The 17657-nt window shown below is 32.8% G+C and overlaps 1 protein-coding gene across 1 annotated transcript in view; it reads right to left on the reverse strand.

Moving 5' to 3' along the window:
- LOC130441435 (endothelin-converting enzyme 1) overlaps positions 1–17657 on the reverse strand; it is a 28858-nt gene that overhangs the window by 5334 nt on the left and 5867 nt on the right. The window contains exons 3-11 of the mRNA XM_056775122.1: positions 13168–13467; positions 12200–12455; positions 9083–9296; positions 7157–7533; positions 4478–4574; positions 3534–3710; positions 814–973; positions 455–503; positions 338–405 (exon numbers count right to left, since the gene is read on the reverse strand). Of these exons, the coding sequence (XP_056631100.1) occupies positions 338–405; positions 455–503; positions 814–973; positions 3534–3710; positions 4478–4574; positions 7157–7533; positions 9083–9296; positions 12200–12455; positions 13168–13396 (1627 nt within the window). The 5' untranslated portion in view covers positions 13397–13467. The remainder of the gene's footprint in view (positions 1–337; positions 406–454; positions 504–813; positions 974–3533; positions 3711–4477; positions 4575–7156; positions 7534–9082; positions 9297–12199; positions 12456–13167; positions 13468–17657) is intronic.

Consider the following 17657-nt stretch of genomic DNA (forward strand, 5'->3'; position numbering starts at 1 on the left):
TATTGAAAAAGTTATGTTCAATACTACTTGGTACCAACCGCTTAATCTAGCGCCCTCTATGAAAATCAGGCATAAAAACAAATTCAAATGATGTCTCAGCTTCCAAAACATATTCGTATAAAATTTACTCTATTTACTAATTAATTATTTACTGAGAAAACCCAAATATATTCAGTTTTCTATCTATCCTAGAGACGGGATCACCTTTTTTGAAACATCTTATATATAATATTTTTTCTAATACAATAGTATTGAATGAGTGACATTGCTAATTCAACGATTTAGATTCCAAAGGAAATATATATTGGAATTTAAATTCTATAAACTTAAAACTTACCGGTATTATCAAATCCATGAATCAACTCGTGTCCTAAAATGGTTCCTATCGATGCATAGTTCAAAACCCTGAAACTTATAGATGAATAAATCTTTGTTAAAGTTTAAAGTTACTTACTCCAATCCCAAATGATACATTGGATAATTCAATATAGCCATTGGAACATCTAAAAAAATAGCAAGCATTTATAAGAAGAACATTTTTGTTGGCAAATAATTAAAGTATACAGAATATTGTTGATTTTCAGCATGTTTGGTGGATACTATCAATTATTCTATGACTATACTTCAATTAGTTCCAACTTAATGTGGCGATATACTATTTAGAATAAAACTTAATTGTATGTAACAAACATTTTGATTGTCTTCTATCTTTAAAATTTATAAGGAATCGGTTTTTTCTCATTTAACACATATTTTTATCAAATCAAAAAAAGTTTTTATCTTGTATTTGTATATTTATATTAGCTAACTCACTTATTGCATTATCCGAAAATGAATTAAATGCATTGACTTCAATAGGTTCACTATACCAATCCCTCAAATGAGGCTCCCTCAATGATTTGAAATTCTTTGTTGTATGAGACATTATCACGTTTACCATATTTTCTAAATAAAGATTTGGATTGACATCTACCTAAGAAATAACTTACTTTAAAATATAATTTCAAAGTTGCTTTATTAAAATCGACTATATCAGCAACGTTATAAAAAAATTTACTCGCTTTAGCACCCCTTCGAAAATTTTAAATAAGAAAGGGGGTCGTGTGGCACCTTGTTGGAAATGGATTTTAGTCCTCCGTTCAGCAATATTTTTTAAAATTTGGTGCAAACATAACTGAAAAAATTAAACTTTGTATGACGTCAGGGTTTTTTTGTTAATTTCTTCCATTATCATAACTTTTAAATTAGCAATATTGTCTGGTCTATTACTACTTTAGAAATAATCATGTATTTTCGTATCTGTTCTGCTAAAAATCGGGGGAAAAGATATTAAAATATTAGTCAAGAAGTCAAAGAAACAATTAATATGAATCTAATAGGATGCTGTCATTTAGGTATTTAATTATGGCTGATTTGTCCAAGACTAGAAAAATAGATATTTGAATTATGATTGGTTGTGGTAATAAAACAAGAACTCAAAAGGAGGTTTGTGAAATTTTTAATAATAAATACCCTGGTCAACACATTTCATAGCATACAGTTAGCAAAATTGAAAAAAGTTTCGTGAAACTGGACATGTAAAAAATATTGAAAAACCACGAAAAAAAGTTAAATGAACTTCTAGAGATTGTGGAAAATCCGCATAAGACAACTACAGAACTTTCCACCGACAATGGTGTAAGTAAATTATTTCTTTTGAGAGTTTTGCATAAAGAAAAACATCACCCTTACAAAGGTTCAGTTGGTTTAGGAGTTAAATGAAGATGATCCTTATAGAAGGCAAGAATTCTGTGAATTGATGGTGGACAGAATGAACGCAGATTTGCAGTTCACAAACAAAATAGTTTTTTCTGGTGAAGCGATTCATTTAAACGAAACGGTTAACTGCAGATATGGGAACAAAGAAAATCATCACTGGATAGCCGAGCCACTCAATATCCTAAAAAAGTGAACGTTTGGGCTGAAACCAGCAATGAAATTATTGGCCCTTATTTTTTGAGGATACAGTTAATGGTAAGATTTATCTAGATTTTTTGATAAACTTCTTAGTACCTACATTACAAAGACTTTTTCCTGATGTTAATCATCCAAATGAGATAGATCAATCTATTTACTACCAACCAAAAAGAGTTCCACCGAATTTTTCACGTACAGCTAGAAATTATTCCCAATAGGTGATTGGAAGACGTGGAACGATCTAAAGACCGGATAGACTTCCCGATTTTTGTTTCCTCTAGATTACTTCTTATGAGCTTATTTAAAATCTAAGGTATATTTTAATAGATCAGACAATATTGCTTATTTAAAAGGTAGGATAACGGAAGAAATTTAAAAAATAATCGCTGAGGTGATACAAAATGTACGAGAATTCCAAAATCGCCTCGGTTATTGTCAATTTGTGAATGGTGGTCATCTTCAACATTCGATACAATTGTAAAGTACATTAAAAAATATATTCTAAATATTATGCGAAATTATTATATTAATTCTACGTAAATTTTTGTGATAGAGAAAGATATTATCAAAATTCTACAACTTAAAAATCAATTTTCTCAGTAATGATTGCACTAAATTGGAAAAAAAACTTCATATTGCTGAACAAAGGACTAGAATCCCTTTTCGAGCTTAGAATCCAGAGGGGGATAATATTTTCATACTGTAAATTGTCAATTTAAGAATAAAAATCGACTTGTTTCAGGTTTTTTCACATAGTACATAATATTGCTAAGATAAAATTTATTCCATATAATGTATAAAATACTCTTCCAATACTTTTCTATGGCCATCCTTTGAATTATCATTAAGTCGCTGATAACCTTTTTCAAATATCGTTCTCTTCACTTCTAAAAAATGAATTGGTTGTAACCTGTTAAAAGCGACCCGATATTTTTACATTATAGTATTTAAAGTTATGATAATTTTCAGAGCGATACTTATTTGAAAAAATCAGTTAGCAATTCTGATTCTAACCAAAAACTGTAAACAACATAAGTTGAATGGAAATATCATTTGACGTATATACACTGAAAGAACCTTAAAGCTCAAGAGAAAACTTCCCTATCCCCTTTTCGGGTGCTAGCAAGGGCCTACGAAGATCTTGCCATTAGGCGAAGCCCGTTCTTGATTCCCACCTTTTCTGTAGTTTTCCTGTAACAGTGAACACGTTCGCCAAACCAATGGTCGCAACTGCACCCGCGTTTACTTAAAGAAAAATTTATTACATTCTCCAGAAAGTTGTTGCGTTCTTCGAGTGGTTTTTGTTTGTTTCCATTATTTCAGACGAAACACCCTCTTATAATCCGCTATAATACCATCTCTGCAGAGGGAATTTTTCCTATATCGGGGCCACAAACCCTCCTCCAAATCCTATTTAAAAATGTCCGTTTTCCTTATCAAAATAAACCAACCTCGCTAAGGAACAAACTCAAATAAATATTTTCTTGTATCATATTATAAGGTTTTATATACTTGTAATATTCATGTGAGAATAAAATACTATTGAAAACACTTAATTCATAAATTATGCAACTTACGTCGTTATAATATTTATCTAATTCTCCATTTTGAAACAACCAATCAGGATATCCTATGAAACTCATCATTTCTGTACTTTTTTCCAAAGTTACCATTTTTGTTTGCTTATCCATCCAATTTATTTGATTCACACTATTAACGAAAGCTTGTTTGAGTCCAAGAATCATTCTTTCGACCTAAAAAATTGATTATGTTACTCCGTTGAAATGTTACAATGGACCTTACGTTTTTCTGAGGACGCAGTTTTATTTTACCAATGTATGAGGGGGAGGTCAAGGAAAGCTTAACCTCAAGTTGGTGGGGTTGCACCCCTTATCCCCCGACCGCTGTCTTAAAGGGGTGACATCGACAATACTATGAAGGATATTTTTACTTACTTCCATGATAATAGTGAAGAGTGTCAGTTTTCAATGACGGATGTAATGAAATCAATTAAAGAAGATTACTACCTCAGAGACGTACAGTCATAGAACGATTAAAGGCTAAATATCATAATAACAATATTTTGTTTTTGGCACAATGTGGTGAGCATAGACGCTCCCCGGCACTTTTGGAGCGCTCTATGAGTCACAAGAATGAGTGGAATTCAAAAAATCCACATGTAAAATCAATCCTCAAAGAACGATCTAAAAGATTGTTCTGAGGTAATTTTATTGTTGACAAAATTTTTGCACTTTTTAAACTCGGTTAATGGCAAAATAAACAAAACTGTAGGTAAAGCGATTTGCCATTATTTATGTCTGTACGAATTTTTTGTAGGGACAATAGTTTTTCACCCCTTTATTTAAGTCACACAAACTTGGGGTTAAACTTTCCTTGACTCCCCCCATACATCGGTAATATAAAATTCCGTCCTCAGAAAAACGCAATGGGAGAGTACTAAAATTGCGACATTTTATTGGACTATTTATTTTGAGGAATATCATTTGTTAACTTAACCCACTTTTGGTTTGGTTGTGTTAGGAAACGTTTGATCGGCGAGAACATAACTAATAGCATATCCCATATAGTTGTTGATTAATAGTGCACACTCTAGCGACCTACAAACAAGAAAATATGTAATATTCATATGAAAAGTGTTGTATGTGAAGTTTCATTTAAAACAAGCATTACAAATAGCGTGAAAATTGATACAAATCTCTATTTTAAGAGTTTTGAGACTTAACAAACTTGAACTACATTAAAGAGCAAAAAAGAGTTGAATTATAACCTGACAACATAAAGATTGTGAATAATATTATATAAAATGTATTTGAATTCAACTAGATAACTAAAATATGGTGCATATTAAATTTAATGTACAGGGTACACCAAGATGTATGTATAGCAAGGTATGTATTAGGGTTACCGGGCAAACGGTGTTTCGGTTGGGTACAGTGGGTCACGCACACATTTACGAAAATAACACGGCCATCTCTGCCGTTTGCCCTGGCACATACATCCCCCCACATGCAATCTATTCTCGTTCAGTGACGCGTGCTTCACCCAATTTTGTTGTGAAAATATTTTATAAAAGTGAGTTGGTATTTTGTTTATAATTGTTTAGTTACCAAGATGATTCCAGAAGTACCTCACCCAACAAAGAAAACACAAAATTATATTTATTTTTCAACGTAGTTTTTTTTAGCTCCATACACTTTTCTCAGCGACGTTCAATAAGTTCGATACCTTTTTATAATAAGAATCGGCAATCTCCTTAAAATAGCCATTAATTACCGACATAACGTCTTCATTGTTGGAAAATCTTTGACCACTGAATCATTTTTTCAGGTATAGGAACAGAAAATAATCCGAGAGGGTTAAATTTGGCGAATAGGGTGCATGAGGTAGCAATTCAAACTTTAATTGATTAATTTTGGCCATTGCAATAACACATGTGTGAGCTGGCGCATTGTCTTGATGAAACAACACTTTCTTCTTAGCGAAATGCAGCCGTTTTTGTTTGATTTCTTCGATTAAACGTTGCAATAAGTTTGCATACAACTCGCCGCTGATAGTTTTTCCTTTTTCAAGATAGTCAATAAAAATGATCCCATGCACATCCCACGCCATGATTTTGCCTGTATATGGAACGGCCTTTGCCTTCTTCAGTCTATTGTTTTGATTATTCCTTTGGTTCGGGTGTGATGAGATGGACCCACGTTTCATCCACGGAATGAAACGCAAAAATTCAGCTTCATTTCTGTGAAACATTACCAAAACTGAATGGAAATATCTTCACGACGTTGTGTTTGTTCCATTGTGAGCAAACGTTGTTAAATAACAGAAATGGTTGATTTAGCTATTCGTTTGTTATTTATTTATTCTTGTTTGAATTCATAACGTTGCTATGGTCACCGTCTAGCCCGATTTACTTTGTGCACAGCGAATCACGATCCATACGTTTAGTTATTTTTGTATGATTTGGTGTAATCAAATTTATCAATACGTTTGTAATTATTATTTTGTTATAGAATGGACAGAAACAAAAAGGAAAGAAAAATAGGAATTCATTCAGAAGAACATATGAAGAGGGCACTGAATGCGATAAAGACCGGCTCAAGTATCGGGACAGTATCAAAAGAATATTCTATATAACAAATATATAAAAAAAAAAGAAAATATTTGACGCCCAACTATTCCGTTACAAAAATATTTACGGCTGTACACGAGAAGGCCTTATGTGAATATTAAAAAAAATACACTTTAATGTTTCGAATATGTCACTGCGCAAACCCGAGAATTGTAGTTTGACAAGAGTAACAGCATTCAATGAAGAAACGGTTAAAATATTTTCTGATAATCTTCAAAATATCTTTAACCGCAGTCCAGCATTTACAGATGGTACTAGCATTTATAATGTGGTTGAAACTGCTACTGGTACTGTGCAAAAAATCCGAGAGTATTACTTCCAAGGGGGCGAAGGAATTGATGTCAAGTAACCAGCGGTGAAAAAGGTACCCTCGTTACTACATGTAACATAAGTGCAGATGGTGTTGCACTGCATCTTGCATTAGTCTTCTCACGTGTGAAAACAAATCGTCGTATGCAAATTGAAACACCACCAGGTTCTCTTACTCTCGCGACTCCATCAGGGTGACCCAACAGTGACCAAAATCAACCAAATTGTGCGTGTAGATCTTCGAATGAGCATCCGGATGATTGCCGAGACTGTAAACGCCGATAAGGAAACGGTTAGAAAAATTTTACACGAGGAAATACATATGACAAATATCTGTGCGAATAAATCTGACTCCTAACCAAAAGCTTTTGCGGCAACGGGTCTGCTCAGATTTCCTTGAAAGGTTTGAAAAAAGTCTGCTTTTAAAGGAACCCGATTTGAGTCAATGGAAGCGGTAAAGCAAAAAACTGTAGAGCTGCTAAAGGCCCTCACCAAGGAAAACTTCCAGCACTGCTTCGATCAATGGAAAAAACTTATGGAGAGGTGTGTGGCGAGGGGAGGGGAGTATATTGAAGGGGAGCATTCGAATGTTGAATAATTTTTATAATACAACCCTTTTAGTAACCAGTTTCGTTATTTAATAGCCAGACTTCGTATTTTCATAAAAATACTGGTTGTTAAGTTAATTTTGCTCATAGTGGTGCAACCCTGTATATTAATAGAATATTCATAGTTTCTTACCTCGATCGTAGAATTGGGGGATCGGAAAATAGTGTATTCAATTGTTTTGAAATATAGTCGGCGATTTCGCCAGAAGTATTTATAATCATTGAATATACAGCTACCCACCACATGTAGAGCTCAACATTAATGCTTGGTGTTTCATTTAAAAATTTAAGAATCAGTTTCAAAAATTTTACATCTGAATCAGTTACATAAAGAAGGTCACTTGATATTATCGTCACGTTAGTACCGTTGAAAAGGTGTTTGAAATAAGTCAGCAACGCGTTTTGTTGCGGTTTTGCTAGTACTAAATTGATTTCATTTTGTAAAGTTTCTACAGTTATTGAGTAAATATCCTCCTCGGCTTGGTCTAGATCTGTAGTATTCGTAACCACCTGAAAAATGTATCATATGAAAATTCATTAAAATTTCGTAGTAATTGAAAAAATATAAATTTAGTTACTAGTTATTATTGGTCGAACGTAACGCATTGGTGTATGGTGACAGGTGTATTTTCATTATAGAGGTTCTATTGGTTGCTTCTATTAAACTTAACAAAGTGGTAAATGTGATGGTACTTCTGTCTAGAATTACGAGTTGTGTCCATTATTCACCCTCTTTCATATGTATATAAAAATGAATATTCGAATTCAAAACGAAATAATGGAGAATAATTCATGCAGCAGTAATTCAATTTCCTCATCAATTTTCTCCTAAGAAAGGGTACAACTTAATGGTTTGATCACAGAGCACAGTTTGTTCAACAGTCAACACATCTCGAAAATTTCGTCATCTGAATGCGACTATTGTTTATTGGCTCTAAGTGTGAAAATTTTTAAAAGTGAAAAAGATTTATGACGCTGCACTGCTAATCAGAACTAAACGATATACGAGGCCTGGCTATTAAAAAAAGAAAACTGGTTACTAAAAAGGGTTTTATTATAAAAATTATTCTATATTTGAATGCTTCCCTTCAATATACTCCCCTCTCCTCGCCACACACCTCTCCATAAGTTTTTTCCATTGATCGAAGCAGTGCTGGAAGTTTTCTTTGGTGAGGGCCTTTAGGAGCTCTGCCGTTTTTTGCTTTACCGCTTCCATCGACTCAAATCGGGTCTCTTTCAAAGCAGATCTTTTTCTAACCTTTCAAGAAAATCTGAGCAGACCCGTTGTCGCAAAAGCTTTTGGTCAGGAGTCAGATCATTTGGCATCAACTTCGCACAGACTTTTGTCATGTGTAATTCCTCGTGTAAATGGTTCTAACCGTTTCTTTATCGGCGTTTACAGCCTCGGCAATCATCCAGATATTCATTCGACGATCTGCACGCACAATTTGGTTGATTTTGGTCACTGTTTCCGGAGTTGAAACAGTCACAGGTCGACCTGGGTGCTGGTCATCTTCACTGCTCTCTCGGTCCTCAATAAAGCGCTTACACCACTCAAAAACACGCGCATGAGATAGATAATTGTCTCCATAGGCCTCACAACAATTCATTGCACTCAGTCATTCAGTTTTTTTCAATTTAACGAGAAATTTGTGATTGATTCTTTGCTCCGGTTTTTCGTCACACATGGTTTCCGGCACGAGAAAAAAACACGTTCGTTTCAAACCGCTACTGCACAAATACTATAATAGTGACGGAAACGTGTTTTGGGACGTGCATAGACAAGATATCTAAATACCCAACGCACTACTCGTTTTTTACCCCGCCCGTCTTGAGCGCCCTCTAGGCGCGCAGTCTCGTTATTTAATAGCCAGACCTCGTATGATTGATGGGTTAATACTAATGAAAACATAAGATCAGAATTAATACAGTAAAGAAAGCTTTTGTCGGAGCGTTTGAACTCCGAGTAACCGAAAGTTACTGAAAAACTCTTCTTCTTTTCTGCATCAATAATAACCCTGTGGTATAAGTATAAATATATGGTAGAATTTTTAGTTACCGTGTCTATGAAATCTGAAACGTCAGTTACAACATCTGCAGCTTTCTGAAGTAAGTCATCCTCTGCTGATGTTCCTGTGTAATTCATAAACACTATGTTTACAATATATTTTATAATATTATTATGTACATTTTTAACTAATTCTTGATAATCGGTTTCGTCAATTTCTTTGTTCCTTTTTCTGTTTCTTGGATATTTGTACGTTTTAGAAGGACTGGAAATACGTTAACTTTAATATCCCACCGTTTTTTATTCGAACAGTTAGTTTCATCACAATTTCCTAATTTTTTCAAACATTATAAAAATATTTGACAACGTTCTCTCCGGTTAAATGTCCTTATTTGTCAATTCCGATAGAAGATCTATGAGCGTTAGTAGTTGATGGTTAGATTCAAGAAACTGGCGGATTTACAGATTTATTTTTGACATGAATCAATTGAAATAACGTATGTCTACGTGACATACGGATTTGCTCATTTTCATACGAGGGCTGCTACTTAAGTTTTGAGATATGGAAGCACTGATATATGAAATCTGACATCATAAAGTTTTATATTTTTAATGATAATTGTACTCAGAACGTGTTGACATACGAGGGCTATTTGAGTTGTTTACAGATAATTAATTCGCGAACATTTTCGTGTCAAACCACCGTGTTCCGTTGGTTTACGGAATTCAATCGGGATCACACTTCGCTACAGGATGAATTTCGCGAAGCTCGTCCGAAATCGGCTGTTTTGCCAGAAAACACCGATGCTGTGCGTCAACTGATATTACAATATCGTCATATGACATATCGCATACTTTAAATATTGCGTGAACATTTGGATGTCAAAAATAATTGTTCGCGTTGGATACCGCATAATTTTATAACCGCTCATGTCGATTGGTGTAAAGAAATGGGCTCGAAACTAAACAACAATCGACTGTATGGGTCTTTCAAGATGAGTCAAATCCAACGAAAGTTGTTTGCTGGATATGACACCGTTCCATTGGAGCGACGTCAATTCTGAACGGTACACCAACATTTTCTTGCCATAAAAGGCAAGGAAGCAAATTCAGGAAAATCAATCGCAGAAGATGAATCATTCTTCACCACGACATGCGATTTCTCACACATCAGTTCAAAGAAAAACGTTTTTGAACAGTCAAAACATCGAATTGATGGGTCATACGCCATACAGTCCTTGTTTGGCTCCCAATGATTTTTCTACACCTGAAGAAGCGGTTCATACGTTCAAATCACGTTTTGGAGGTACTTCAATCGGAGTGGAAAAAATGTTTCGAAAATTGGTTCAAACGCATGTAAAAGTGTATTGATCTTAAGGCCAATTTTACAACCTAGGGTGAAATTGGAGATTAAACTGAAGTTTAAGCTTTGATTTCATTACAGGTCATAGTTAAACAGATATTTTTCTGCCAGATGTCACAAATTTAACCAAATTTTTTCCGATAGTTGTTTTAAAGTTGAATTGTTTCAGAAAGTTGTATGAATAAAGATCAAAATAATCGTGCAATTTCTATGGATAAGTACTTTTGGTTAACCTTGTGAATAAATAGTTGAAACAATAACTCGGAAGAAAAAGGAAAAAAATTAAGAGTTGGTGAGGGAACTTAATAATGAAAATAATAAAAACGGTCATGTTTTCGATAAAACCACAAAAAATTTAAAAAATGTGTGACAATTTAAAGATTCGCTCTAGAACTTTTTTTTTCTTGGCGCGACGTCAAGTGTAAATCTTCGATCATTCTACCAAAACTCTTTATAATATTGTAAAAATGTAAACAATAAGAAAAAGTTAGATTCGAATTTTCCGTTTGTCGGTAAACGCCATCTATAATACGTGATAAAGGCGGTATCTGTAGTTTAAGCCGACTTTTGCGGTTTAAACTTCACTTGTAAAATTGGGCCTTAATGGAGCATATTTTGAAAAACAATAAAGCTGTAAATAAAATAAAATTAAAAATATTTGTTTTTATTTGTCTATCTCAAATCTTTAGTAATAACCCTCGTATTTGTGAGAAATAAACAGAGTTACATTTTTTGTAAAATAATACTATATAAATATTTATAGTATTAAAGTTGTAGAATGGCATAGCGTAATACAAGAAAATCAGAGGAGAAACATTGATACTATTATAGAAAAAAAAATACAATAGCTTTTTGGTGATCATACAGAGCGAGTTATATAACATAAAGTTAGAATTTATGAAAACAAATTTCAGATTTCAAAGGGGACCACTTTAGTTTGAAAAAAGAGAAAAAATTGTTTGCGATTCTACTAAATTTTTGTAGAAAAGGTTTTTTTACACAAGACAATATGGATATGTATTTAGTATACTGCAATAAATATTATATATAAAAATAAAAAATTTTCCGCCCATTGAAATCCTCTTGCTTAGGCTACAGCCTGCTACTACCGATTCAAGATGTTGAAATTTTGTATATGTTACAAACTTAATATCATTTTTATATGTAAAAAGTATTGAATTTTGAGGAAGCTACGATGATGATCCTAAAAGTACCTGGCCCAATAAAGAAAACACAAAAAATTACACAGTGTTAATCCATTATTTTTGGCGATTGCAATAACGAATTTGAGAGCTGGTGCATTGTCTTGATGAAACAACACTTTCTTTTTATCCAAATGCTGCCGTTTTTGTTTGATTTTTTCGCTCAAACGTTGCAATAAACTCTCTTAATACTCGCTGTTTTTCTTTTATCAATATAGTCAATGAAAATTATCCCGTGCACATCCCAATGCCATGACCTTGCCAGCAGATGAAACGGTTTTTGTCTCTTTTGGAGTCCATTATTTTGATTGTTCTTCTGTTTCGGGTTAACTCATCTTCTGAGACGATCCTCGTACAATGAAAAGACCATCAGCATTGTATTGTATTTTCAAAATGGGGCAATAAGTCGTTCTTGACAAAATGCTAATGAACAAAGTATAAAAAAACCACTGTTGGTTAGAAGTAGGTATAAAGTAGGAAAAGTGGTACTGTTTATATTAATTTATCGTAAATTAATAATAATTTAGTTTAGATACACTTCAGCTGAGAATACTGAAAATATAAATTAATATTATTATTATTTTATAATCGAAGCATAGTTACCTTGGTAATGGGCTTGTTTGATAAATTTGGCCAACATACAATACATTTTCAGATCCATTGTAATTATTCGGACTTACGCTAACCCCTAAGAATATATCCATCAGTAAGATTCTTTTGACTTGAGCATCTACTTTCCACCAATCAAAAAAATACGCACTATCATTTCTGGCAACAGTCATAAAACCAGGAACAATTGGTAAACTTATTTTCTCTAATACTCCATAAATCGATGTAATACCTAGTGTATCAAGGGTATCTAAAAGTAAATAAAGCAACATACTATTATATAAATCATCAATCCCCTCATGTTGTTATGACAAAAGATTTTTTTCTCATTAACAATCAAAACATATGCAGTTCTTTAATCTATTGAGATAGCTTCAGAGTATCTCTATCTCTCAAGATTTTAAATTTGAGGTTTTTGATTTTACAAACAGGCCTGTGTATCGAACCATGTCGAATGCCTGGCTAATGTCTAAAAATATTGATGTGCAGTATTTTTTTCTTCTAGTGCTTGATTTATTGCATGGCTTATCCTGTAATTTTGTTGTTTAGTTGAAAGTATCTTCCTGAATCCAAACTGGTCTAGTGGTATCCACTCCTCTGTGTTTGGGTCTAAGTTTATACAAATATTTCAAGGACCTTCGATAGGTTTGGTAATAAAGTTATTGAACGATATGAAGAGACAAGTGTTTGGTTTTTCAGCCCTGTTTTGGGATTATTACCATTTCTACAGTTTTCAGCAGTTTTGGCCAGTAATTGAGACGTAAAATAGTATTGAATAAGCAGGTGATAAGTAAAAATAACACAAGATATAGTACTTTGAGTGCTTTGTTTCAACACAATTAGAAATTATTATTAAAGCTATTGCTGTTAAAATTAAAACTAAAACAGTTCATCAAGATACTTCATAACTATTGATACAGTCATACAAGATTGACGGGTAGATTAGAAGATATTTAATTTACCTAAATCCATACATGACTGGTAAAATATTTTGCTTTTATTAACAGCTTCTGGTAGGTCTGCATCATCGTCGTCTCCACTTAAAGCACTCAAAGAAGCAATGAGAATTTTCTCATTAATTGACGTAAAACTTGAAATTGATTTCCACCAACCATAATTAGGATGTTGCTCTGACCATCTGCCACATACATATTGATAAAAATTATCGCAGGGATCTACAGTTTGATCCATCGACCATAAGTAATTCGCAGCTGTTCGAAGACATTCATCTGTACGACAATAGGTTACTGGAAGTTTAGCATCTGAAAATAAACTACTTTTTAAAAATATTTGTATATGTATTTGATGGGTAGTACGTAATTTAGGGCTTATACATTAAAAATTAGTATTTTTTGGAAAAAAATGTATTATCAATAGCAATTGTAATAACATTACAATAAAATATTGGGATTTTCAAGTTACAGAAGAGGTTTATGAATCTATATCTATCTATAACTTATATAGTGTGTACCAGGACTTGATGTAAAAAAGTTGGGAGTGAAAATAATGCTGAGTTATAGGCCTTTGAAGTTGCGAAATCAGAACTTATATTTAGGGATATTTTCTAAATTATACATTCGGACATTATGAATTTTTAGTTGATGATTACTTAAGTCTATTTTTAGTGTGTTTGACGAAATAATAATTCCACACTACTATATGAAGGCCAGAGACAGCTCATGTCCAATGTTTAAGATTTCATATCTTTTTCCAGTTCCATTAGAAATGTTTAATTGTGTTTTAATGCCTCATGAGTGAGCATTTTCAATAAATAATTACAATTTATGATAATATTCTTCAGAATGTCTCTTTATGGCGAACGGTTTCCTTGGCATGTACAATGAAGAGGACATTTAAAAAAAACATTGAAAAATTGATTTTTGCTATCTTTAGATTATACAAGTTGGCCCTTAATCGTAACTTAACTTGAATATAAGTTTCGATTTGACCACTTTAAATGTCTATAACTCAGAAACGTCACCTACTCACTCCCGAATTTTTTGCATTAAGACCAGGAACACCTTGTATATTCAAAACTAAATATATACTACCTCTAATTGTTGAGAGTTTATAAACTGTCAACTGTCACATTGCTTTTAGCCCATGTGATTCAAATATACAAGCGATGTAAACTTCAGCAAAATTATTATTAATAAATTAAATATTATAAATACTAGAAATTGTTATTTTTCGTGGAACATAGACACAACAAACCACTTATGCATACACACTAAAACAAATTGAAGCATGTTGTAAAACTACAAGAAATACACTCGTGAAATTATTTTTGGAAAATGGTATTAAAAGTGTGCCAGTGGAAGCTCTATAAAACTAAGCAATGAATAAATATCTCTAATCAAATCTAAAATTACTCTCAGCACTTTAGGACTGATTCGATTTCTACACACTACATTTACAGTTCTTCCCATATCAATTGTAAAAGACAGTTATGCAGTTAATCAATATTTCATAAGTATGCATAGCACTAATACCAAATTGAGATATGAAAAATAATGTTTACTCCCCGTATAAAATTCGGTAAACATCTAACAAACCGTCAGTCCACGTGGACTCATCATCTCCACTGTTTATCAATGAAAATATCGAATCATAAACATAAATGCATTTCTATTGGCCGAAGCTGTAAGTACACAATTTCTTCGAAATATTCCTGCCAGTAAGTCTGTGATAAGCATTGGTGTGTCATGGTGAGATTTATTAAATACATAAATTTCTTCAAATAAATAGAAATATGACGTTCTTTAGACCATCGGCGAAGGAAGACAATGAAATTACACAGTGTGTAGTGAGAATAAAGACAGGTATGAATTTAAAAATAAAAATTAATGATTCTAAATTTCCTCTTGAAAATATATACTTTTGAGGCTTGATGTCAAGCCTTTCGCAGTTGACACTTAATATTCATTATAAGTTAAGCTGTAATTTTACTTTGAGGTGGATCAATACCGATATTAGTATTAATTTGCCTCCAGTATATCGTGAGTAAATGCTATTAGCTAACGGGTTAGTTCGTTTATTTGCGTACATGTTTTTTTTTATCAATTTATTTGAGCAGCATAATAAATAGGTTACTGAGGCTTCCAAGTTTTCTATCTGTTTGGCTCTGCGATATGAAAATAGCTAAATGGTATAAAGATGTAATGAAAGTAATAATAAAGAAAAATTTTTTGCAGGTTCAGTTTTAATTTTAAAATTTTCACCGATGAGTTTGTAAACTGAAAAAATCTCGTTCTGGAGTTAATATTCGCAATCAATGAATAGATGATCTAAACTGATCGTGTGTTCTAGCTTCCGGAAGACCCTTACATAAATACTCTAATGATTATTGACAAATCACGATGTCACGATTTCGGAGTTATGCCTAAGCTATGGAGAAGTATCTCATATGTGAAAAAATTTGGAAAAGTGTCCAACTCTATACCATAAATAAAATTTCAAAAATCGTCCAGAAGGGCGCTGGTGCAGACATTCTCATTATTCTTACCCTCCGTAGCTTAAGCTCTTGGGGACAGAATTAATATTATATTGTTATCACTATTTCTAAGGAGGTATTTTATAATTCCTTTTGCACGAACAAGGATCATCTGTAGTAAGGGAAAAAATCGATAATTTTGTTATTACATCTATTGTTTTATTTTCTACTTTATTTTTGTTGGTTAGCATGTTTCAATAATTTCTATTATCGGGAGGGAAGCTGTTTTTTTATTATTAGTATTTTCCATTTTCCTCTAGAACAAATCTCAATCACAAGAAACCAGTAAAGATTATTCAATGTTGAAACAAATAACAACCTCAGTCAATCATTATTTTGTTTCTATGGAATTTTTAATCTAATGGTACTGTGTAATGTGTAGAAAGATGCGGTGCAAAAATAACTTTTAACAGTTCACTGGAACGCTTATGTAAAAGCTACTTACATAACGATATAAATATTACCATTATAATAAAAAAAACTATTGCTAGAAGTAATAAAATAATTGATAGTTTCTTAAAAAACTTTTGTTGTCTAAATCTGGAACAGAAAATAATGTTGTTTGTTAAATAACCCTAAGCAAGACTAACCGAAATATATATCAATAAATACATTTTGTTTTAAGTACCTAGTAGTTGCCTGCTATATCAATTATTTATTAAATAAAACAATATCATTTTTTTATTACATACTGTTGTTGTAAATGTTAAAATAATTTTGTCGTAGTTTTGTAGTTTACTGATTGTTGATAGTAGAAAATATTTGTTAATCTAAAGATACAATAGTTTTATGTAACACAAATTCTCTCTGGAAAGCAAACAATTCCTCATAAATACAATAGCATATTTATTTGTACTACCAGAAAATTACTATTAATTCATTTCCACCCTGCAAAAAAGCTTTCTTAGGGCCTTATCATACTAGCGGATTGTGAGCGACTTCAAAGCGGATCGATCACTCCGCGTACGAGCAGCGAATTCGTTGCGGACGCGCAATAGCAGTGTGAACGCCATTTTGTACTGTCACGTACAAACGTCAGTATGTTGTCAGCTATGAGCCCACTCGTATTATCATGGGAGATCCTGATTGTAAAACAGAGTTATTAATAAGAGGAATTCAAAAGCAGAGAATTTAGTGATCGTAATTAAAAAAAAGCCTAGGAAGAGATTTGCAATATAAGAAAGAGAAGCGATGATTATGCAACAGAGAAAAGAAAGAAAAAATGTTATGATGTTGAAGATAAAAGTAATAGTTTAATGCATAGGATGGACGAGAGGATGAATGAAGACAGAAAAAGTAGTGATAGTGAGCTCAAATACAACTTTGCGTTGTCTCTGGTTGATGATTTAAAATCAATTCATCCAGACTATAAAATAGATGCCAAAATGAAGATCATGGGAGTTTTGAAAAAATACGAGCATATGTCTAACAGGTATACTCCATTGCAGCCAATTAATTATTCACCAAGTGTTTATGACGAGAACAGTAACGCTGAAAATACAATTTATAATGAATTTTTTTTTCTGAATAGTAATTTCCTAAATCCTGATACTTACCACCTTTTATTGTGATAATTTAATCGCTACTGTAAAACCACCATTATTTTGATAATTAGTGAGTAACTTATAATTAACCTTATAGTAATTACGAGCCTTTCTTCAGGTGCCACTGAAAATGAGTGTCTTCATGTCTTAAATCAGTTCGTATTATATGCAATAACATAAAATATAGGTCTTGACATTCGCAGGTAAGTACGAAATTTTTTTATTCGTTTGCAAAACAACATAGAGCAGTCGCTCTTTTCCATTCGATTAATCTATGATATGTCCTCCCAAATTCGTCGATGCTTTCGTTTACGTCTCCGGCGTCTTCGAACAAAACCAACAGTAGTGTTTTCTCCTCGGAATCTACTTTGTTAATGAGTGTATTATGCGCTACAAACACGCGACGAAAACGTTG

Source organism: Diorhabda sublineata, chromosome 3, assembly GCF_026230105.1.
Source record: "Diorhabda sublineata isolate icDioSubl1.1 chromosome 3, icDioSubl1.1, whole genome shotgun sequence".
Taxonomy (NCBI): Eukaryota; Metazoa; Arthropoda; class Insecta; order Coleoptera; family Chrysomelidae; genus Diorhabda; species Diorhabda sublineata.